A 25,885-nucleotide genomic window follows, 5' to 3' on the forward strand; every position below is an offset into this window, starting at 1 on the left:
TTAAGTATTTGTATAGAATTCTGTTCTAGAAGTTAATTCAGTTCATAATAGAGGGTGAGACGGGAGAACCAGGATACAGACAGTGTTCCTGGATTAAGAACGTAGTAGATTTGATACGATCTCTAACGATTTACCGAGGAAGATCCAAAATTGTCCCTCATCTTCCGCAGGCGAAGGCATTCGAATAAGAAAACAAAAACTTTGTTGTAGAAATGAAACTGGATTAAAAAAAGATTGCCAACAAACCAGTTTTCGTTAGATTTAGCACACCAAAGAAATTCTCACAATATGGGGTTGTCTGATATCGATCAGAATAAAGGAACACTACAAGTTCGGATCGTGTACGAATGTCGATAATATCTTTATTGAAGATAAGAAGCTCTCTTAGTTAAAGCTACCGTTAGTGGTAGACCGAAGACAGACTCGGAGAGAAAAAACCAAAATATGGTAGAACGATGGGTTCAGGAAATAGGCCAATAGTAAATAACAATAAAAACTTAAAAAAATACAGGTTTTTGAAGAGATATATGAGTGATATCCTCGAAAAAACAAGTGAATATAACATCGACACACATCATCTCTTCATAGACTTTGAAAGCGCATATGACAATATAAACCGAGAATTCTTAATAAAAGCAATGAAAGAATTTAATATACCAACACAACTAATAGAACTGATAAAAGAATCTCTAAAAGTAGAAAGTAGAATCCGGATACAAAATGAATTAACGGAAACAATAGATGTGAAAAAGGGACTACGCCAGGGAGACGCTCTATCATGCATCTTGTTCAACATCGTACTCGAGAAAATACTGAGGGACACAACAGTCAATACACGAGGAACTATCATGTTTTTTAAGTAAGTAACGTTTTGCGATTCCGCCGCCGCAGCGCTACGGTCGGCGTTCCGCGCATTAGCGCTGGTTACCTACATCTCTTGTCTACGCACTGACGCCATTACAGTCTGATTCTTCATTGTATACTTGTTTACTCCAGTGTTTAAGATGCCTCCAACAATCGCGAGTCACGCTGATTGTGAAGTACGGGCTGTTATACGATTTCTTAGTGCTAAAGACGTAAAACCGATCGATATTCATCGTGAGATCGTTGAAGTTTACGGACAAAACATTATGAGTGATGGAATGGTAAGGAAATGGGTGAGAGCATTTAAAGATGGCCGCACAAATGTGCATGATGAAGAACGGAGTGGGCGTCCTTCGGTCGTTAATGAAAATTTGGTACAGAAAATGGACGAAAAGGTGAGAGAAAACAGACGCTTTACAATTTCATCATTGTCCGACTGCTTTCCTTAGTATTCTCGTAGTGTTTTGTATCGCATTGTTACCGAGAACTTGAATTACCGGAAATTGTGTTCACGTTGGGTTCCAAAAATGTTGACGGATTTGCACAAAACCCAACGTTTAGGCAGTGCATTGACTTTCCTTGAGCGGTACCACAGTGAAGGTGAAGATTTTTTAGACCAAATTGTTACTGGTGACGAAACGTGGGTGGCCTACGTCACACCAGAATCGAAACAACAATCCATGGAATGGCGACATTCATCATCATCCAAAAGAGTGAAGTTTAAGCAAACAATTTCTGCCCGGAAAATCATGTGCACAGTTTTTTGGGACAGAAAAGGAGTATTGCTAGTGGAGGTTCTGCCTCGTAATGAGACAATCAATGCAGCGTCTTATTGTGAGACATTGAAAAATCTGCGTCGTGCAATCCAGAACAAAACACGTGGCAAGTTGAGTAAGGGTATCGTTTTGCTGCATGACAATGCTCGTCCACATGTGGCTAATCAGACCAAAGATCTCATCAAATCATTTAAATGGGAAACTCTAGATCATCCTCCATACAGCCCTGATCTGGCGCCCAGCGACTACCATTTGTTCCAGCACTTGAAGAAACACCTGGGCGGTCAGCGTCTTCTAGACGATAACGAAGTCAAAACATTTGTGATGCATTGGTTAACAAGTCAGGCGGCAGAATTTTATCAGGAGGGTATTCAAAAACTGGTGCCACGTTATGACAAGTGCCTCAATATTCACGGAAATTATGTAGAAAAGTAGATTAAGGTACAGGCTTTCATGTAAAAATAAAATTATTGCCATATCTTTGCACGTCCTTTTTTAATTCCAAACGGTACTTACTTAAAAAACACGCCTCGTACTTGGGATCCCTAGTCACGTCTGATAATAGCGTTACGGAGGAAGTGAAGAGGCGAATATTTATTGCAAATAAATGTTACCATGGCTTAATTAGACACCTAAGATCAGATAACGTCGCAAGAAAGACAAAATGACAAATATATAAAACCCTAATAAGATCCCTATAAGACTCACATATGGCTCAGAAACCTGGACACTCACTAAAAGAGAGGAAATGTTGTTAGCCACCTTTGAAAGAAAAATCTTGCGACACATTTATAAGGGCACAAAAGAAAACGGAATATGGCGAAGACGATACAACTCTGAACTATACAAAATATACCAGGATCCGGATATTATATCATTCATTAAAATAGGACGGCTGCGTTGGATAGGACATGTAGAAAGAATGGAAGAAGGCGAAATACCAAACAAAATATTCAAACAGATGCCAGTAGGAAAAAGAACAAGAGGAAGACCGAAACTGAGATACTTAGAACAAATAGAAAATGATATAACAACCTTAAAAATAAAAAACTGGACAAAAAAAGCACGAAACAGATCAGAATGGAGAAGAATCCTGGCACAGGCCAAGACCCAAAAAGGGTTGTCGAGCCAGTGATGATGATGATATGAGTGATAACTGATGACAAAGCTGATAAAGACGTACAGGTTATTTCTCTTTGCTTTTTTAAATAATGATAAAATTAGAAAAATTCATTTTTTTTTACTATAAAACGTTTCTTATGTATTTTAGAGAAAAATAATTCAAATAAAAGTTGTAAATCTTGTTCTAAATTCTTCTTCTTTTTTTTCTTCCTCTTTATAAGCAATTCTGCTTGTTCATTGGCGGATTAATACCTCTATGGAAGGTTGTCACTCCATATTTACCGCGGTCGTTCGATACTTCTTCTGCCGATTGGTGACTTATCTCTTACTATTTTGACGACACAAGTCTCCTTCATTCTGCTTATGTGGTTATTCCATTCTTATTTCTATTTTGTATCCATTAATTTATACACTGTACGTTACATTTTATTCTAATGTCTTAAGTTCTCTTTCGATCTCTCAGCTTATTTCCTTTAATTCATCTCAGTACTTTCATCTCTGCCGTTTCCAGTAACCTTTTGTGACTGTGTCGGGTCTTGTTCCTGAGGCATATGTCATAATTGGTCTTACACTGGCTTTATAAATTCTTGACTTCATCTTAGTGTTAATGTGTCTGTTTCGCCATATAGTGTTATTAAGGCATCCTGCCAGTCTATTTGCTTTTTGTATTTGATCTCTCACTTCTTTGTCCAGGTCTTCATAGATAGACAGTGTAATTCCCAGGTATTTTATTTTCATTACTTGTTCAAGACTGATGCCATCAATTTCTATTTTACATCTGGTTGGTTCTTTATTGACTACTATCGTTTTAGTTTTCTGAGATGAAATTTTCATATTAAATTCTTTTGCTCTAATGTTAAATCTGTGGACCAGTCTTTGCAGACTATCATCATCTTGGACTATCAATATTGCGTCGTTTGCGTTACAGAGTATTTTTATTTCTTTGTTTCCCATTCAGTATCCTCTTCCTTTGTTAACGCTTTTGATGATTTCATCCATGATCAAATTGAAAAGGTTGAGGCTCAAAGAATATCCTTGTCTTATTCCGCTACCTATTTCTATGTAGGTTCTGGGTTCTGTAAGTTGTCCATCTATTTTGACTTCCATTTTGTTGTTTTGGTAGATGTTTTCGATAGGTTTTATAATATTTAGGGGAACTTCTCTATTATACAGAAGATGGATTACATATTTGAGTCTTCCTCTGTCAAACGCTTTCTTTAGGTCAATCAGACACAGAAATGCTGGTCTATTATACTCTAGTGATTTCTCAGTAATTTGCTTTATAACGAATATTGCATCTGTAGACGATCTTCCACTACGAAAACCCTGTTGTTCATCAGCTAAACTTATCCTCTCATTTATTAACACTTGTAAAATTTTTGTTGTAAGTTTTAGCGTAGTATTTAACAAGTTTATACCTCTGTAGTTTTCTAGCTGTTTTTTATCTTCTTTTTGAATAGTAGAATTAGTTCGTTCGTTCTTCATTCTTCCGGTATTTTATTGTATTTTATAATTTCATTGATTATTGTTGTTAATTGTTCTTTCATTGTTCTTAATTAAAATACATAAACAATTGTAAATGTTAATAACCATTTTTTCTGAATAATGACATGTAATATAACTACTTGAAATTATTTTAATTAATCAGTTATTGAAGTGTGAAATAGTTCTGTAATTCCTCTTTGTACAGGCGGAATAAATACCTCGAAAATCCAACTCTTTTTCGACGAAGACCGACGAAACCCTTCGAATAGCGACCAACTTCAAGAAAGCAGACAATCTTTAAAAAAAAATGAGTTTGAATGTACACAAAGATATAGGAATCTTATTAATGAATATATTGAAAACCGAAAAATTCTAGCGAGTCCATTAATAATCGTATTGTTAGAAGCTATGATTTCTAGAAGATATACCTATGTGTATTTGTTAACATTTTTAGTAGTTGTAAAAGCTAGATAAGTAATTTTAATGCTATAAAATTTCTCCCTAGTGTTCCAATCAGTGGCTTACTCGGGTAAGTAGGCCGCAGAACTTCTTTGAGGTTTTTTGTTCAGATTATTCTGACTTTTTTTTTGATTTTTGTGATATTCAAAAATCACCTGGAAATATGTCACACACGAAATATTAAAATACAATGCGTTAATTTTAATATTAGACATAATGCATTACAATTGCAACGTTATCACTGCAAGCGGGAATTTTTGATTAAATTTTTAGCATTTTAAGATGGGCATACGTATTAATGTTCTTATGATTATTTTACAATAGGTGTTATATTACTAGGGTTAAACAAATTTATTTTATAGAACAATATGTTTCCTGTCTTTTATTAAATAAAAGCATCAACTGGTGAAATCAAATTACCTTCATCATTATCACCCAGCCCTTTGCGTCCACTGTTGGACATAAGCCTCCCTAATTTTTGTCCATTGTGCTCTATCTTGAGCACTTTTTATCCAATTTCGTGACATTTTCTTGAGATCGTCAGTGCAACGAGTAGGGGGTCTTCTTCTTCTTTTGTCTAACCTCGGCCTCCATTTAAGCAATCTCTTCGTCCACCTTTCATCACTGATTCGGGCGACGTGTTCGACCCAGTTCCATTTTAATGTGGCAATTCGGGAAATTACGTCGGTATCTCCTATTCTTCGTCTTAAGTCTTCATTTCTAACTCGGTCACGAAGCAATATACTCAGCATTGACCTTTCCATTTTCCTCTGAGCTATTTGCAGCGTTTTAGAAGTTGTAGCTGGTAATGTCGAAGTTTCGAGACCACAGGAATTGTTTAAAAAATTAAGATACATATCACCATTTCAATTTCCAGGTAGAATATGATAACCTATTAATTTGTTACCTAAAGTTGCTGCCCAAACATTAACTTTAAATGAGTGTTGGTAATGTGATACCCTTTTGACTCATGGATTCTCATCACACCAATAGTGTGCATTATGGGAGTTAAACATACCTTGTCGCGTAAAGGTGGCCTCGTCCGTAAAAAGAATGCATTTTAAAAAATTTGGATTGTCTGTCCTTTGTTGCAATGTTTCACAAAAATCCACTCTAACCGGTAGATCATCTGGCAAAGGCTCTTGGACTTGTCTGTAATGATAAGGATGTAATTGCTGTTCTTTCAGTATCCGCCAAGTACTTGAAGAAGAAGTATTTGTTTGTCTTGCTATATTCCTTACGCTAACTATTGGATCTTGATCAAGTAAATTTAAAATATTATTTTCTTTATTAATTGTTCTTGTTGTTCTTGGTCTACCAGAATTTATTTTATTTGGTCTCACATTCCCAGTTTCTCGACAACGTCGTTCAACGGCTCTAAATGTTTTTTTACTTGGTAAGTTTCTTCTAGGAAACTTTTCTGCATAACGTGTCACAGCTGCACTAGAACATCCTAAACATTCGCCTAAGGTTAATAACATGTCAGTGTATTCAACATTTGAGTACATTTTGATTTGATTTTACAAATAACAAGGTTTCAAAACTCTAGTTATTGTTGATTTATCGTCATAACAATCAATAAATGTCAGATTTCCATGGCACACTTGGAGAAAATAGAGGTATACCTATTAGAACTTTATCTTTACTACCAGCATCAATTATTACTTCATAATTTTCAAATCAGAATATTCCGAAAACGGTACACAGTATCGAGTTTTACCAAGAGTACCTTTTTCGTGTAAAATTGAATGATGTTTAAGTTTACTTGACATTTTGATTAATAATTGTACTCTTAAAAAAGTTATATTGACTAATACTTAGTACGATCCGTGTAACTAGCGGCCTCTATGAGAATCAGATATAAAAACAAATTCATGGGATGTATCAGCTTCCAAAACATATTCGTATAAAATTTCATTACAATGTTGCCAGTAGCTTGGGCAAAATCGTAAAAAATTTTTTTTCTTCAACGCCCTGTATCTTGGAAACGGATGGCATTACAAAAATTTTTTACTAAGCAAACCCCAATTATTTTTCAGTTTTTTACCTACCCTAGAGACGAGGTTACCTTTTTTTGAAACACCCTGTATAATAAAGTATGCATAATTGAAAAAATTAACGCACTGTATCGGCAAATATTACACTATAAATAAGAAATGCTTCTTGTAGACAAAATGTTTTTTTCATTGAAAAACTATCATATTTGAACATCCTATTAACGAGGGTGGTTTGATGTTAATCTGGCCTTGTATAAATGAACGAATTGCTAGAAGATAGTAATTTATTAAAATCCATACTTATATTGAATTCAATAAACTAGTTTTTAATCAACATAAACGGTAAGTAAACAAGAATTATATGCAGAAACGAAATCTGAGGCTCCTTTCACTGTCCATCTGTTGCACTCCAACATCGTATTTGTCACAAAGGGCATCTAGCTAGCACCAAATGGAAATTACTCAAACCAAACAGACCACGTCCTCATATAGCAAGAGCAGGATAATAGTTTGCCGAAACTACAGAAGTGCGGACGCAGATCGTGACCACTTCTTAGTGATTTTAAAAATAAATCAAAAGCCTGGGATCAAAAAAAGGAAAACATGGCAGAAGCAGCAGAAAATTTAAACATACAAGAGCTGCAAGTAATGAAAAATACATAAAAGAATTAAAAAAAAAACTTTTTACAAATGACTAAAATATCGACGAAATATGGTAACGAATTGAGGAGATAATAAACACAACATCCAACAATACGTTGTCAAAAAAGAAATGAAGTTAATAAAACTCAGTGGTTTGATAAGGATTGCTAAGAGAGCTAAAAAGATGGATAGTCAAAGAACACATGTTAAGAACAGGAAAAGAAGAAGACAAAATAAAATATAAAATAGAAAGGCGAAGAGTAAAGCAAATATGTAGAGCAAGAAACGGTCTGGACAACAAAACATTGAAAATAGAAGCCAATTTCAGAGAAAAGGATATTAAAAAGTCCCTTAGGAAATAAGTAATACCAGCAGAATAAGACACTTTACCTCAAAGATAAAAAATACGATCTGATTTCTGATGTTGATGAAAATTTTGTCAAATAAAAAGAAAATTTTGAGAAAATTCTTTGTTTATATAGGAAATATAAAATTAGCTGGTTAATTAATTAAAGCAGTAAAAAAATGAAATGTATATAGTTGTAAATATAAAAACAAATCAATTGGCATAACTCATAAATTGTTATCAGTACTAAAGAGAAGTCACTTGCTTTTTGTTGTAATTATCATTGCAGGAAATGTTTGTATTCCTGGCAGGAATTAAAAAAGCACTTTCGCTGTACCCGCAGTGAACAATTGATGTTTCGAGAAACGCAGTGTGAAAGATTCTGATGATCTTTGCAAGCAAGCAATTTAATTAAACTCAGTCTGTGAGACATGTTCACCCCTAAGAATTACGTTAGGGTGTAACAATTCATTGGAGCGAGGTGTATAAATTGGAGTAAAAACAGGAGTCACTCCACCGCGCTCCAATGCTCCAGACCATCCCTTTGATGCACAATAGGAGCACAACTATCAGCAAAATGCTCTTGATGTGGGCGTCCTGGGTAATAGAACTCCAACATGGTTTCCTAACCGAATTCAAAACTCAGGACAGGGCATTGTCGCTATAATCCTGTTATCTTACTGATGATCTTTGTAGATCCACCGTTCTATTTATGGAACGACACGTCTTTTCGCCACCCCTGCGCAAGCGGTACAGTTTCTAAGTCAAGAAAACGCAAGAGAAATAGTCGAACTCTTGGTTCGTACTCTTCTTCTTCTTCTCGTGCCACTCCTAGCGGAGATTGGAAATCATCATGGCCACTGCGACTTTGTTAGCAGCGCGCCTAAAAAGTTCAATCGAACTACACCCGAACCATTCACGTAGATTACGAAGTATTCGTACTCTTATCGAAGTAATAAAAAATCAAAAGACTTGCGAGTTTATTGATAAGGTTAAAATATACAATTCGGGGTAAAAATTAACGATTTTTCACTCATACGTGCTTCTCAGATTGCAGATTTCATAAAAGATGTAGAGTTTGCCGATTTTAACGAGAAAAATTTAAAGATAATAATGCTCAAATAAAAATAGGATCATAAGTTAAAAAATATGAATGATAAAAAATAAATACGTATAAAAACACTTTATATAAATAAGAAAAAGCACAAAAATCTTTCTTTAATAATTAATATCAAACCACCCTGGTATAGTTCAAATATTACTATCATAGTATTTAGTGCTGAATTTCACTACTACGTTTTTATATTATTTAACGTCTTAACATGGTAAATATTTGCTAGATAATAATTATAAAAAGATAAGGAGCACCATTTATAAAAACTTTCCAGGTCATTTATTGGATCATTTATTTTTTGATTAATTGTATATTTTTATGTTATTTGTTTTGTTTTTCTGAATAACTCTTTAAAAAATAATAATAAACGAAACCCAACGCACATCTTTTAAGTTGCTGATAATGATAATTATGAAGTTTTATCAACTTTGAATTTTTTTTACTCCTTAACACGCAAATGTGTATTCATAAATGTATCTTTATACTAACATACATTTCGACGACAATGTAGTACTGTTTGCTTTTACGATGAAGGTATTACTTTGCGGATTTTGCACCTTAAAGGGGTACTTTTTGCAAATAAAAAACAGATTGTTTGGTTACATCGTGACGAACATTTTGGATAATATAAACAGACAAATGATTGCCGTCAATTTACAAGGTAAATAACTAATTATATTGTAATCTAGAACAAAAGGTTTATTTTCATATGCTTACATCAACTTTTACAAGGTAAAATGATATATATATATATATATATATATATATATATAATATATATATATATATATATTCTTATAGCTTGTTTCCTCTTTTCTGCAGTTCTTTATCCTTTGTTTTTCCTTGCGAATGTTTTTACTTCTTTATATCCATGTCCACTTCACCTCTTCATCTATCTAACTGTAAATTCTCACCACATGCTCCAACCATCGTAGTTGGTGTCCTCTTTTGTTATCCCCTTTGTACTGTTTTCTTTGTTGTTCGTTCCCATTGGTTTGCAACTGTTTTATATTTTATATATTTTATGTTTTCTTCTGCTTGGTCTAAGATTTGTATCGATCTATTGTAAATAGTATCGCCGCGCGCCGTCTCTAATTCGTGTGTCTCGGACTGCCTTTTCCAAGGCAATTTAAAAATCCTTGTCGTGAGTCCATCCTTTATCTCAAAGGATCGAGAGTTTGCTCCCTGCATCTTAACGCTGGCCTTTAAGTTACACATTGTCATTTTTGTTAATCGGATAAGTTTTTCTGGTATACCAAACTCATACATTGATTGGTATAGTATGTTCTCTTGACACTGTCGTATGCAGCCTTGTAACGACGAATAGGTGATGGGTTTCAATGTTAAATTCTAATGTTTTCTCGAGGATCTGTTTTATTGAATGAATCAGATCAATTGTTGATTTTTCTGGAGTGAATCTGGCCTGCTAATATTTGCTAATGAGATACATTTTTCTAATTTTTCCATGTAGCTTTCCCGTACATGCTATGGAGACTAATACTCCTATACGTGGGCGGTATCTTTTTCTATTTTTATTTCTATTTTTATGTAGAAAAACGCTAGCTTAATATTTTTTAAAAATCTTTCGAGTATCACCAAACATGACCTCCCACACCCCACACCCTGTAGATGAGACTGGACAGAACTTTGAAATCGTTAATAGGAACCCCCATTTTTTATTGTAGATTTGGATTTCTTATACAAAAATAAGTAACTTTTACTCTAGACATTTTTTCTAATTGTTGATAGATGGCGCTAAAATCGAAAAAAAAACGATTTATTCGGTTCCCCTGTGAAAATTATGAAAACGGTCTAATATCTCGAGAAGTACACTGCTAAATGACAAACCAAAAAACACGTGTTTAATATTTTTCAAAAATTTATCGAATGACACCAAACATGACCCCCACCCACACATACAAAAAATATTAAACACGTGATTTTTGGCTTTTCATTGAGCAGTGTATTTCTCGAGATATTAGACCGTTTCCATCATTCTCCTAGGATATCAGAATAAATCGTATTTGCTATTATAGCGCCATCTATCAACAATTTGAAAAAATGTCTCGAATAAGAGTTATTTATTTTTCCGTTTACATAAGGATTCTGCAATTAAAAAATGGTGGTTCCTATTTAAGATTTCAAAGTTGTTCCCAGCCCCATCCACAGGGTGTGGGGGTGGGAGGTCATGTTTGATGTTATTGGATAGATTTGTAAAAAATATTCAACACGTGCTTTTCACTTTTTTTATTGCAATATAAATTTTGCTAAATATTCGACCGTCCCGCTATTTTGATAACTCCTGTCTCCCATCTTGCCCACTACTGCATAGTTTTTTTGCTCCTCTACTGTTTCTTCTATAAATTGTGGATTATATATATATATATATATATATATATATATATATATATATATATATATATATATATATATATATATATATATAATTTCTGTGGTTTTTTGACGTTTCTGCAAAGTCACACTTGCCATCGTCAAGCCTGATTAGTTCCGCTTTTTTCTAGATGTTCGAAGAGAACTGATTTTGTTTCTAGCTTTTCTAGGATAACCCCTGTACATTCCATTTACCCCTATTCATTATCCGCTTCCTTTTATCGTTAGTCTTCGAATTTTCTGTTCTGATCCGAAGCTGTGTATCGATTGTTTTGACAATGGTTCTTTTTACGAGAATATGTCGGGTCCTGTTCCTCAACATTCCTTCTTTGTCATATTGACTACTGAATCCAATCATAAACTAACCACAGGTGGAGTTCCAACTACTATATGATCTAGGTATGTCCTATTTGGTGTTCTTACTTATATTTACCAAACGGGTCATTGAATAACTGAAATTATCCAACACAAAACATTTATGAATACATCAAAGCTTATTTACAATTTGTTTGATTCATCTACTATTCAAAATATATACAGATATTGCCAAAAATTTATTTTGTTTAGTAATGGCCTACATGGAAATGTTCGGAAATTGTTCCCACACCAACGATCAGGAATTCATGAGGCATTCGGTACACATGGTGCAATATACGCAACCGATGGTAGGAGGTTTGCCGACGACTCAGTCGTGCACGTTCAGCCAATCGCACGCGTCGAATCGGACGTCGCATAGCCATATTCAGACGTTAAGTTTACCGCCTAGATCCGATGATAGGTAAGTACATCGATATTGTTGTCCTTAATTGGTATATCAAGAAGAAGAAAAAAATGGGATGTGGCACTCTGGGAGTGACTGAAGAGGGAAAGCATAGCTTTCTTATCGTCTTCGCACGGAGCGAGAGTTTTTAATTTAATCTATTTTATTTTACTTTATTTTAATTTATTTTATTAAGAAACACGCATGTGACCGCGTTTACTACTCCACGCATTGTGTGGTCTCGCGATCTGTCGTTACAGTCTGGCGTTTCAGTCGTTTTTATTTTAACAAATCGTAGCCCGTGTTAAGAAAGCTATGCTTCCAAAAGTACTTTGTTGGGGAGTTTTCAAATTGTTGTTATTTCGTACATATTTTCACATTTTTTTTTTTGCAGGTCTCCCTCGCCACTTCATTCACCAAATTCTATCACTTCTACTTCAAATACCTCATCGCTGCCACCTGCGTTACCTCCAAAACAGCGACGCAGACATTCGAACAGATCACCACCCCCAACACCGTCATCGATTTCGGAATCCAAAATTCCATCGGTGGGTATCAAAGTATTACCAGATCTTCTGGAACACACGACTAAGAGCGAGGAGAAATCTTCAGAGAGTAGTACTCCTTCTTGCGAAGAGGATCTGCTGGAGCTATTAAATGTGGATCAGTATTTGGTATGGAAGAAAGAGGACGAAGAAGGTCCAGATATTAGGGGAGGACCCATTGATGCGCTTATTATACAAGCCACTAAAGCAACCAAAAACGGAGGTGAGTCATTTCCACACTACTACATAATATATTTTTCTTTTTGATTAATTGTTGTCTCTAGGCCAGGAAACGAAGCAAAACGAAGCAAACAAACCAGTTTTGGTAGGTTTGGTGGTTTTTAGTGCTTCATTTCCTAGCCTACTCCCTGCGTCTAAATATATTTTAACTTTAGCTCATACCATTCGATGTTCAATGCCTATTAAGACAGTCATATCTTGGATGATTTCTCCTCTATAAATTATATAAGCGATTTGGTTTCTTGTTTTATTGTCCATATCCATCCTATTTGCTGATTCTTGTGGAAGCTGTTCATATTGAATAGGTTGTTCTAAAAACGAAAACCAACTTCTCTTCTGGTGGGTGTCTTCTCTTTCATTGTGTTGGTTTGACCCGAGTTGTCCTGTTGTTGTTTTGTTTTTGCTTGTATTGTTTTTACACTTTTAGCGTTAAACTAATCACATATACTCACTATAAACATATACTTACGTACATCTATGAAATATTATCAAAGTAATTGAGTCCAGTCTCGTAGTCGACAATTTGATTTTGTGTTAACTCGAATTAAAAAAGTGGATAGTAGCTGTTTACATCTTAAATATTACTCAATCTCAAATTGAAAGAACTCTATTGGGATAACCCGTACTCGTACCCCCTCCATATTGCCAAAGGGTCATGTCTGCCGTCGAGTCCTACCTATTGCCGTTTACATTGTATTATATAGTAAAGTTCGGCTTTTTGTCAAGAATGTCATTTTCTAATGAAATGTTTAAATAGCACATTTAAAATATTTAAATTCCATACCAAGTAGATTTTTTCATTGGTATTATGTACTATTTCATTAAAAAACGACATTCTTGAGAGAAAAACTGAACTTTTCTATACAATACAATGTAAACTGCAGCAGAGTAAGACTCGACGGCAGATATGACACTTCGGCAATATGGAATGGGTACGAGTACGGTTTATTCCGATAACTGGTTTAATACTGTTAATTAAATGTACTCCGACATTGAAGAATCATACACATAGAACAAATAGAACCTTAATAGAGATTGCGATTGACAAGTTCTAGACAAAATTAACAGTCCTATATAAGGATCGTTGCAATCATTTGCTATAAAAACCGTCTATCCTATCATTCATTTCCAAATCGCGTATACTATGTATGTATCTCGTGTAAAGCTGTTTTGTCGTAAAAGTCTTCGATTTCTTCGTCAAAGTGGGATAAGATTGATGAGCACACTTCGATCATCTTTATGTTATATATTTTATTGAAGTTCATCATTAAATATGCAAAGCCAAAGGAAATTTCTTTTAAGGAAATAACATTATGTTTATAAATCTGCGTTTCCTATATTGTAGAAGACCTGAATTGGGGTCTTTAGGCTTAAAGTTCTTCTTCTTTCAGCTAGTTACACCTTATACCCACTAAGGGGCGTCGGTGATGCTTAAAAAATAATAAAATCTTATTGTGTAGAAATGACTAATGTCACAAGCAAAGACATTTATTTCATTTTCATAATTGTTCTATCAGCATTTCTTTAAAATGTCTCTATATTTATTAGTATTGTAATTGTAAATTTTTTATTTAAAAAATTTTTAGATTTTTATTTCGAAATTAATTGGTGTTATTTTTTTAAAATGCAGAAGAAAAGGAGAATGGTATGTAGGTCTGAAAGTTATACTTTCAATACTTCTATTTTTCGAAACTGTACACAAAATTTAGAAAAAATAATTTAATTCACCTACCTACACTGTTCTCAACTCACTTTTAGATCTTTTAGACCTCTATTAGTGTTTTCTTCTCTGTCGTTCCTTACAAAAAAGTAAAAAGGAGCTTTGATTGCAAAGAATTTAAAAATATTACAATTATTTAGTTTGAATAAATTGTATTAAACGCTTTAAAATTCCTTTTTATTCTTCATATTAAATCTGTTCTCTTCTTTTCTTAGTTGGATTAGCAAAAATCATAAATAAGTATACCTAAAACTACAGGAATTAAAAAAGTTGCTATTTAAAAATTCAAGATCAGGAAATAACAAACTATATATATATATATATATATATATATATATATATATATATATATATATATATATATATAAACCTAAACTGATAATTTTATAAAGTGTATAGGTATACTCTTTTAGGATTTTCGCAATAATCTATAAACTGGATAGCATCAATTAAAACGACTTTATCTGTTAATTCTTTTAGTTTTTATGTACCAAGAGGCATTTCTAACTACCTACAGAACGTTCATATCACCCAACGACCTCATAACCAAACTTATCAGGAGATATAACATTTTCTACTACCAACAAGATAAGAAACCTCGATCTAGGGAAGCTTTTGCTTTAATCGTACGAGTCGTCAGCGATCTTACGTAAGTATTTAAGTATATACGTTAAATGAATATGCGTTCACTACTGTACATCAAGAAATTTACTACCAACTATCCAAGGCTCCTGTAGGAGGCCAATGGCTAGGCTGTCGTCAATGAACCTTTTTCTAAGCACACTGGTGGCTGCTTTTGAATGTTGAAGGTTTATCTGCAAACATTTCAGCCTTTGAATCATTTTTATAGGTTGGTTTGGGGATTTTTTAATTTTCCCTTGCCTTTATTGTCTGGTTTCCCAGATTTTTTTTGGTCACTAGCCGATTCCTTGGAGTCAGGCCTTTCCTTGCCTGTCCTCCTGGATTCATCTTGAGCACTTTTTTGCTCATCCGGGGCCTTAGACAGCGTAGCAGGTTTTTGAGACCCGCTAGCTGATTCCTTGAAGTCAGGCTTTTGCTTGCCTGTCCTCCTGGATTCATCTTGAGCACTTTTTTGCTCATTCGGGGCCTTAGACACCGTAGCGGGTTTTTGAGAACCGCTTGTTGTGGGTTGATTTCTGCCACTCTTGTCTCTTAGGACCGTACGACCATATCTGTAATTGATCGTATGCCCCATTGATTTTAGCCTTTCGGCGGATTGGCTGTCCACTGAAAGGGTTAGAATTTCCACGGCTCCACTCTTAGACCTATTCAGTAGGTCTACGGTACAAGTAAATAGTAATAGATACAAGTAAATAATTTCAGTAAATTTTAAATTGTTATTGGTGACTTTTTGTAAATTTTGTCGATAAAATTGTACAATTTTCAGTGACAATAAAGCATATTTCTATTCTATAGTACCACGTAAATTGTTTTTATTTTTTAGGAGCCTCGATCTAACCGAAGATCTCCAACAGAAGCTGATGAACTTCGTACAACAATTGATATCGTGCGGAGAATTGACGTTAGCGAAGGCTTTGAGAGTGAAGCATCTTCAACGGCACGAAGCTAAACAGCAATCCATGAAGTACACCAATATCGTCACTTCGCTGTCCCTACACAACAGAAATTCGGCTCTGTTGGATTTTAAATCTGAGCAGATCGCGGAGCAAATGACGCTGCTCGATGCGGAATTATTCATGAAGATCGAAATACCGGAAGTATTAATTTGGGCCCAAGAACAGAACGAAGAAAGGAGTCCGAATCTTACGAGATTTACGGAACATTTTAACAAAATGTCCTATTGGTAAGTTTAATTAATCCATTATCTTTTGAATTGATTTTTAATCCATAATTTTTCATATTCAAGTACTATTTTTATTGATTTTTTAATTGTTTTTAGGGCACGAACAAAAATATTAACTGCCGAAGGAAAAGACACCAGAGAAAAATATTTTTCCAAGTTCATCAAAATCATGAAGCACCTGCGGAAAATAAACAATTTCAATTCATATCTGGCGCTTTTATCCGCCTTGGATTCTGCCCCCGTCAGAAGACTGGAGTGGCAGAAACAAGTCCAAGAAGGACTGAAGGAGTATTGCGCTCTCATCGACAGCTCTTCCAGTTTCCGGGCTTACAGAATGGCCCTAGCCGAGACTCAACCCCCGTGTATACCTTATATGTAAGTCGTGTTGACAATAAAGCAACAATATGGTATAATGTCCGTTTTCGTACTTTTTAGTGGTCTAGTTTTGCAAGATTTGACCTTTGTCCACATAGGAAACAATAATCTTTTGCCAGATGGTTCGATCAATTTCTCAAAAAGGTGGCAGCAGTTTAATATTGTAGAAAATATGAAGAAATTTAAGAAGGCGTAAGTATTACTATTATATTGACATAACTTATTAATTATTGAGATACTTCTTCATTTATTAACAATCAAAATACAAATTCTGTGAGGTGTTTTCGAAGACTTCGTTGAGTTCTTGTCCCTATATATCCTCTCCGCACATAAAGGTTAGTTGACCAAAATATCTTTATCCTCTTTTGTCGAGTTATCTCGAACCGACTTTAAGATAGTAGTTTTTGTGTTTTTCCATCGATAATCGATAATTGAGGAGTCAGGGGGAAAACAATCATACTCCACTTTTGGTCGAAATTGAGATGACGAAGTTCCTAGCGATGAATACATATTATGAAAAAGACAGTAAAGATTCCATTTCACGTACAAATTGTCTATGTATCTGTTTATACGTATTTCGCTTTAATAAAGCTCATCAGAACAGTTATTCATAGGCGTTCTCAACGTGAAAAATAGATCTTTTCTGTCTTTGGGAAGCAACGATAAAATGGCTTCGAAACGGACGCAATAGCGACATCTGATAACAAATCCGTAAAATAGTTTCGAAACACAATTCAGATTTCTGCTTTAATCTGAACCTTCTATAAATGCAAGGTATAACAGACGTTGATAAAGATGTTAATAGAGACATGGGGAATCTAAAATTTGCATTCCACGACATGTCTCCTCAACTAAGCAGAAATCGTTAGCGAATTGGTTTCTTGTACTCATACAGAGTAGATCCGAATAAAATGAAAAAGACAGTCAAGATTCCATTTCACGTACAAATCGTCTATGTATCTGTTTATACGTATTTCGCTTTAATAAAGCTCATCAGAACAGTTATTCATAGGCGTTCTCAACGTGAAAAATAGATCTTTTCTGTCTTTGGGAAGCAACGGAAGTAACTTTGGGAGTTAAAACAATTTGTTTTAATTTGAAAAAATTTCAAATTTCGATTTCCATGAAAACTGTCTTTGTGGACTGTGGATTGTTTTCCCCCGACTCCTCAATTATTATTAGTATCTCTCTCCTATATAATGTATTATTAGGTGCCTCTTTTAGTTTTTCAACCCCATAGAATTAATTTGGTAAAATCTCAAATTTTTATGAGTAATGTTTTCTTTTTAGAACGTACACCTTCAAAAAACAAGAAAAAATCATCACATTTTTCCAAAACTTCGACGATTTCATCGGAGAAGACGCTATGTGGAAGTTATCAGAAACTATTAAACCCCGTGGTAAGAAGACGCATCACTGAGGTTAAGACTAAAAAGCAATATAATGTAATGATTATCCAAATAGTGAAATTATTATTATTTTTAAGGTAATTACGTCCCAAAATGTATTTGTAATATTTGGTCACTAGATTATTACATGTGGGATGCATCCATATTTTAAACGCCTCACTTCAAGTCTTTTAGAAAGCATCAAAGTAAAAATGTTCATCATCATAGACATTAACACTTGAAAATATATAACGCAACAATATTTTGTAGCGAGAACATTTTTAAAAATCCATTTCATACATTGTGCATCCTTCTTAAGAATCTAGTGATAGTAAGTGATACTTGATAGTCACCAAAACAAATTAGACGCATAACTCTTTATATTACACTAAGTTAAACCATAAACAAATATTAGTAGTATCTAACAGTGTTGCCAGTTGATAAAATATTCTACAGTTTCAGTATTTTTTAAGACGCAAACGTGTTTTTGGACGTAAGTATCTTCGATTTTTCTTAATTTGAATTAGTTTGAGATTTCTAAACCAATTTTTGGAAAATCCAGTTTTAAAAAGTATGAATTAATTAAACAATGAATTGGGCATCGAAATTTTGTCGGGATTTCATTACAATGAGTTAGATCTTTCGTTTGCGTTTCATGTTCGGAAGCAAATTCACTTTTAAATTTATCGTTTAACATTTTACTGACTTTTTGTCATAAGACTGATTGTTCTTAGTATATTTTCAAAATATAAGTATTTGGAATGTAACAAAGTGAACACTGAATCAGCAAATGGCACTTTTTGCATTCCAGAAATAAGAATACGCGAAATGGGTGTTAGATTTAAATAAAATACATTAGTTCAGTGTACGTGGTGAACATTTGAAATTGACAAAATTATAAATAGATAGAAAGCTTGAATATTTTTCTCGTTTCTTTGTTGTTTCGTTCATTCCTATCCTTTGCCATTTTCTTTATCTTTCTAATTTACATTCCGCCGTTCTTGATGTCGTGAGCCCTCCTTTTCTTCTATTTTTGTTATCTTTTTCTCACATCCTTTGTATTTACTGTTTATTTTCCTTTTTTTTTATAGTATTTTTTGTTCCAGTGTGTTTTTTAGGTAGTTTGCCCATTCTTTGTTAATATTATGATTTTTTCACAGTGACTATACTCTTAGTAGACCACTTACGTCATTGTTTATTTATTATTATTATTATTATTTATTAATAAGACTTACTCAAAATCAATATATTCTACCACCAACGACGGGTTTCGCATACTATAATTTGCTAAGCATCTTCAGGTCCACGGTACATAGTAAACTAAATGCTGAAAATAGAATAACCCGTATTAGGATGCTGTCTGGTACAGAGGGTATAGCAATTATGCTAATATATGTGTGTGAATGATTAAATATGAATTTAAATTAATTAAATAACAAATTAAGTAAAAAAATGATTTAGTAAAATTGAAATTAAATAAATATTACTTACATGTCGATACAAGAATTATTAGAATTGGTAGAATATAGAACTATTGGTAGAATAAATTAATTGTGAGTAAGTTTTATTCTTATTCCTTTTTACCTATTTGAAATGGACTCAGATAGGCAACGTATTCAAGATTTTCATTTTTGTTTTCAAAGTAAACTCAAAGTTGTGTCACTTACGTTTAAAATTTGAAACTTTGAGATGTTCACCACAAAACAGTTAACTCTTTAGAAGGCCTAACTAAAATATAAGCTAACGACGTTAACTAAAAGTAATGTAGACTGCTCCTATGATGTAATATACATTTAGTTGCCATATTTTTTAGAAGGATTTGCCACTGTCCAATTTTTAGCTAAATCCAAAACGCTAGATTAAAAGCTATGAAAACTCCAATATTTTGGAAAGTATTTTAAACGTTTTAGGTAATTCTTTTAAAAGGGTATATAGAAGAATGTCTATATTTAGCACTTCTTTCGGTAGGAGCTCAGTTGAACATCGAACAAAAAATTTATCAAAAAAGTTTTATCTTCGCTCATTCGTAATGTCTGATTTTACAAACAATTTAAAATTTCCCTAGATCTGGGGAAATTTTAAGTCACATGATCGAAATACGTCGTTCTGACTGGTCATAATCACCGCGAATGTACCAATTTTTCCCTAAATCTAAGGAAATATTTCTCTTTATTTAATAGTCATCAATATCTTTACATATAACTGAAGATATTGTATTTTATATAAGTTTCAATAACTTGGATGTTTTGGTCTAAAATGAGTCTTTATTAAATAACGAACAATCCTGTACAAATGATTTTATCGGATTCGTGTACAACTGTGCTCTTGCAAGCTTTGAGCATGATTAGGGAAATTTTTAACTGAATTCTGTCCTAGTGACAGCTAATTTTAGCGGATTATATTTTGGTAATAAAAAAATTGAATTTTATTCGGCGCCAGTGTAAGTGGCCTAAAGCTAATTTTATAGGATAACCACTATGAAATTTATTGAAAACGCAATTTGTGTTCGATAACAAAAATAATTACAATTTGGCGGAGTAGAACTGGCAAACGGTTTTCAATTACGTGCCAGAATTATTTTCTTTACTCAAAAACAAAATTTACAAGTTTTATAATTCGTGGGAAGACAATCCCAGAGTTGGCAACAATGGTGGGAGGAGAGGGACAATTGACGAAAACGGCACAAATATGGAATCAAGCTAATTAGACGTTCAAAAATAGAGAAGAGGTGTGGGATAACACGATGAGAATGTGCAAGACTAATATCCATATCAGGCTACCATAGGTTTAGAACGTTAAGATTAGAAGAAGTCCAATCAAAAATAACACAAAAAAGTGGTCCTTCGAGCTGGATAGTCTTTTTCTCTCAAAATATTTACTAATCGTAAGATGTACTTCAAGAGGAAACATCTGGTGGTATTATTAATTTGTACGTTAGTAGTATGGATATAAAACTTGTAAATTTCATTGATTAATGAAACAAAGTATAGTGGATCTTAAGCAAAATCTCAGTGATAACAGGAGCAAAGCTGCAGAAATATTCATATGACTTTTGTGTATTTATAATAGCGCAACATCTACCTTTTACTGCAAATAACGGTATTTTTTAGCGATGCCATTTGTTCTCACTCCCAATTTGCTTATGATTCATTATGTTGACAATATTTTTGGAAAACCTCTTTCGTTCAGAAATAAAAACACAAATCAGTATATTATATTTATTTTTGTGATTTCTTTATATATCGTAAATTTAAGAGATATGATTTTTTGTGTATAAAAGTTCAAATAATCGCACAATATCTGTATGTAACCTGTAAGTCAATTAATCAAATTTGTTTGGATCTTATGAAAATATTTCGTAGTATCGTAAACAAAAAAAGGGGTTGTTTAATGAAACGACTTTTATTTTTTATTAAATTGTTCGTTATGTCCAATTGGAATTAATTGTTTAGTCACAAGAATTACGTTTTACATTATCATGTTGAATTAAAACTCAAATGGCAAAAAGAGCACAAATGAACACCACTAAATCTTCAAAAAATGATAGACCTGTTATGATAGATTGGTCCTTCGAGCCGGATAATGAGTCTTTCGGTACTTTTGGTGAAAAGTGTTTTAAAAATTAAAATTTAAAATTCTTTAAAATCTAAAATGCCAACTTCGGGAGATACTTCGTATTCGTACTGAAGAACGTTTAAGGGAGTAAGGTCGTTGGCTTCTATTACAAATGCTGGGAGGAAGGATTGGACCTATACTAGGTAGAAGTCAGGCATGTGCATTACGAAGCAGAAATTTTTGAGAGGAGATGATGCATGACAGACAGACTTGTAGTGGGAGATTGTAAAGACAACATCTAGCAGAATATTTCAAATATAAATATATTGTAATACGAAACCAATAAAGCAGATATAGAACACCAAGTGCGCAAAAGGTGAGTGCCCGTTACGACACATTGGTCCGTCAAACCAGATACTGAGTCTTTCGGTAAAACTTTGTGGTGAAAAGTATTTTTAAAATTCTACCAAAATCCAAAATGTCAATTTAAGTAAATACATCAGTGAGATACTTTGTATTTCGTACTAAAGAAAGTTTAAAGGAGGTAAGGTCGTTGGCATCTATTACATATATTATTATTGACAAATGTTGGAAGGAAGGATTGGACCTATACTAGGTAGAAGTCAGGGACGGGCATTGCGAAGCAGAAATTTTGACTGACTTTGAAGCAGTCTTGGAGTAGGGGAGTGCCAAACCATTAAAACAGCTATAGTACTCTAAATACGCAAAAAGTGAGTGCTTGTTACGAGACATTGATCCTTCGAGCCGGATACTGAGTCTTTCAGTAAAACTTTAAGGTGAAAACTTAAGTGTTATCCACAATTTCAACAAAAACCAAAATGCAACGGCGGTACCATATCAATAAGAGAAATACTTTGTATTTCGTCCTAAAGAACGTTTTATTTTGCTTCGTACAATTTTATCGGTTGAAGATTATATCCTTTAATGAACAAATATACACATTTAATAGAAACATGATATTGTTAATGTCGTGACACGATTTTAAAACCTATTGATACTAGGACAAGAATGTTTATTATTAAAATAAAATCGTTTATTAAATGACCCCAAGATTCGGTGGTTGTTTTTCTTCTACTTATATCTTGTCGGCAGAAATGTGTGTTGTTTTAACCCAATAATATTTAAATATGTAAGTCTTAAGTGAACCGGCACAAACAGATCTTTCATTCAAACACATACATATCAGTATCCGAAGACCACAACGCTCTTCCAGAAATCAACAATTTTGATTTTAGTTCGAAAAGAAGTAGGAATGCTAATACTTAATTGAATTTCGAGAAAATTTGCAATTAGTTGTAGCAGATGTGATTAAAATCATTTTTCGTATAGACTTTACACCTTTTGTTTTGAATCTATGCGGTAAATATTATGTTGTGAATTAAAATTTACATTTTTATCGATGAATTTAAAAGATCTTAATCATTAATTAAAAAAAAATGTCTAAAACTGAGTTTAGGTTCTTGTTTGACCTTTTAAAATGAGAGAAAACATATTTTTCCCTTTAAAGTCCATTACAAGTCATCACAGTACAACCAACTACTTAGAATTTTCGTAACTATGAAAATTTTGCTGAACTTCACGAGTATTCACCATATTTTCGATAACATTTACAGTAAATAGTATTAAACAAAAAGCCTGCCAATGGGTCTGTCATTTTGGGGCACAAATGAAAGTTAATCTGTTACTATAGTTCTATAAATCACTTCTGATTCGTGAGATAAAAAAATGTTTTCGGAAGAAAAGTATCGAGAATATTTCATAATTCCCTACATTCGTTGACATTTGACAGTCCAGTTGAGAAATCGGACAGCATGCTACTGCAGATTTGCGCGAAAGGACCAGTATTGGTGACTTCATCTTTGGTGACTTTTGACGTTGACATTTTCGCACAGAGTTGCCGGATTGTGGGGATAGTAGAGAATGTGGAAAATCATGAAAAATGGAAGGATTATTATTAATAATTTTGTCAATAAAATCTTTTGGGTATGTGAGCAGTTAGAAGGACCGTAAATGATTGATTTTTTGAGAACTTAACATCGAAATGATTTTTCTACAAATATTTTTTATTGAAAATCCGAAATATATATCTTACTAGGATCGGTCTAAGAAGATTGTTGTACTGTGACTATATTTATAACTCAATTGTTGGCGTGTAAAAGTATTAGGAGAAAAAATACTATATATTGTTTATAAATAATTAATTTGATAACACTTTTTTAAAAGTCGTTCTATGTTTGCATGCTTTAACATATATACATCAGGTTTTTCTGTTTTTCTTTAACTCTACGTGAGATTAAAGAACAAAAGGTGCATTTTTCTATATTTGGCATTGAATGTTTGGAAATCCGCTAATTTTATTGTCGGGTATAGCATAATCATCAATTTTATATTTTTCTAAATATACAGGATGTTCTTTTAACCTGAAATATTCAAATTAACATAAATAATTTTTAAAATGTTTCAAAAACTTACAAATATCTCTAATTTTTGCTAAGGTAACGGATTAGTTTGATCAAAGATAAAATATGAAATACTTAATGTCGAATGCGGCAACATACCGAGTACAACGGTTAAAATGCGATGTCCCCTGTACGGGGACATACGAGGGCAAAATGAAGTTGATTCACGAAGCAGATGATGAGACCCAGAAGTTATTTGAATTTTTGAAACAGAAGAATAAAATGTGGCCATACATAGTAAAGACAATTTCGTGGAATTGACACTAGTATTGTACCCTATCTACAATCTATCGTATTTATTTGTGAAAGTTTTTCAAAAACTTCAGATTTTGACAGAACTATCCCCTGTTTTGACACAACCATATAAAAAACCCTGTATATTTTTAAAAATGTCGACTTTATGCACATTTCTGTAATATCTGTGATGTTATTTTAGTTTTTATTTATTTAAATCGCATTTTATTGTATAAACAAATTCTGATTTAAGGTGTGTCCCTCGTATAATTTTGCTTCAGAGATGGGAAAGTATGAATTTGTATAATGTCTAGTTTACAAAATATTTCTAAAGTTGTTATGATTATTAATTTATGATCGATAATGTGCCATTTTCCCTAAAATTAAAAATAATACGTACTATATCTGCTGAAAATGGTTTCACGCAAAATGACGAGCTATATACGAGTGCTATACGAAATTTTTTTTTCATTTATTTTAAACTGTCGTTTTCTTCTCTTTCCAAGTTAAAAATTGTGTGATATACTTTGTATTTAACATAAACGATGATCGTATTGAAATATTTTTTTACACTGCCTATACTTTTTAACAAAAACTTAAAATTTGCCGACAAATATTAAGTAATGGATACTTATGAGGGTACAATCGAAAGTTACCCACCTTGCAATGAAAAAATAAGTTTTTTTATGGAAAAAACTGAATTTATTTTTTAATTTTGTTATCTTTTAGTTCAGTACAGTTTATTTAATATTTCCCTAATGAATATTACAAGATTTTTTCCAGGCACAAATTTGTCTGGGACAAGATCTAGGCATATATGAACCTAGATGGTGCTAAATCTGACAAATAGCGAACTACAAAACGCTATTATGGCTGAACACGTTATTCTGATAAAATGAAAATATTATATTTTTGAAAACCAAGCTTTTTCACTATAATTTTGTTCATCTGATCTATTCAAGGATGTGGATATATCATACCCAGTGAATTGTTTGAACCTTTGGACATCTAGTCACTTGAGGCAATCCCAAAAACACTAGCGTATGTAATCGTTTTGCTTTCTTGGCTGTAAATTCACCGGCACCTAGAATGATGGTGATATTTCCCTGTTGAATGTGTGAACATTTATTGGAGCAGGATTCATTTTATGAATCCTGCTCTAATTCCACAGCAGCTTGTTCTTATTTATCACAAAATTGTTCATAGACGACGTTTTTCTGTTGACCTTTCCATACCTTTCCAAGGATACCACGTGGTCTAATTGCTTTCTTCTTCTTAATGGATTGCGATGTTAGTCCTTCCTTTAACCGGCTTTTCTATCGTTTTTCATTAATATATTTATTTTTTCTAATGATTTTTCCCAATATTTTTTTATATATTTTCGATATGATGTATATGCCTCGTTTATCTCAATAGATAGAATGCGCTTGGGTCCAGTCCATTTTTGATACCACCCAATCAATCCGGTCAAACGACGGTTTGACAGAATTCGTGATTGTTTGACATAATACGTATTGTATTATGTCGAAAATGTTACGTATTATGTCAAAACATAACATTATGTCAA

The 25,885-nt window shown here is 33.3% G+C and overlaps 1 protein-coding gene across 6 annotated transcripts in view; it reads left to right on the forward strand.

The window, feature by feature from the left end:
• The window catches only part of C3G (C3G guanyl-nucleotide exchange factor), a 117,555-nt gene extending 91,894 nt beyond the window's left edge, over window positions 1-25,661 (forward strand). For 5 of the 6 annotated variants that reach the window (XM_072528932.1, XM_072528931.1, XM_072528928.1 and 2 more), the window contains 8 exons: window positions 4,753-4,776; window positions 11,764-11,974; window positions 12,351-12,724; window positions 14,942-15,110; window positions 15,927-16,286; window positions 16,383-16,661; window positions 16,722-16,853; window positions 17,952-25,661. In XM_072528932.1, coding sequence (XP_072385033.1) covers window positions 4,753-4,776; window positions 11,764-11,974; window positions 12,351-12,724; window positions 14,942-15,110; window positions 15,927-16,286; window positions 16,383-16,661; window positions 16,722-16,853; window positions 17,952-18,081 — 1,679 coding nt within the window. In that variant the 3' untranslated portion in view covers window positions 18,082-25,661. The remainder of the gene's footprint in view (window positions 1-4,752; window positions 4,777-11,763; window positions 11,975-12,350; window positions 12,725-14,941; window positions 15,111-15,926; window positions 16,287-16,382; window positions 16,662-16,721; window positions 16,854-17,951) is intronic. The other variant, XM_072528930.1, reaches the window with a different exon arrangement.
• The last annotated feature ends 224 nt before the right edge of the window (window positions 25,662-25,885 follow it).

Source organism: Diabrotica undecimpunctata, chromosome 4, assembly GCF_040954645.1.
Source record: "Diabrotica undecimpunctata isolate CICGRU chromosome 4, icDiaUnde3, whole genome shotgun sequence".
Classification (NCBI taxonomy): Eukaryota; Metazoa; Arthropoda; class Insecta; order Coleoptera; family Chrysomelidae; genus Diabrotica; species Diabrotica undecimpunctata.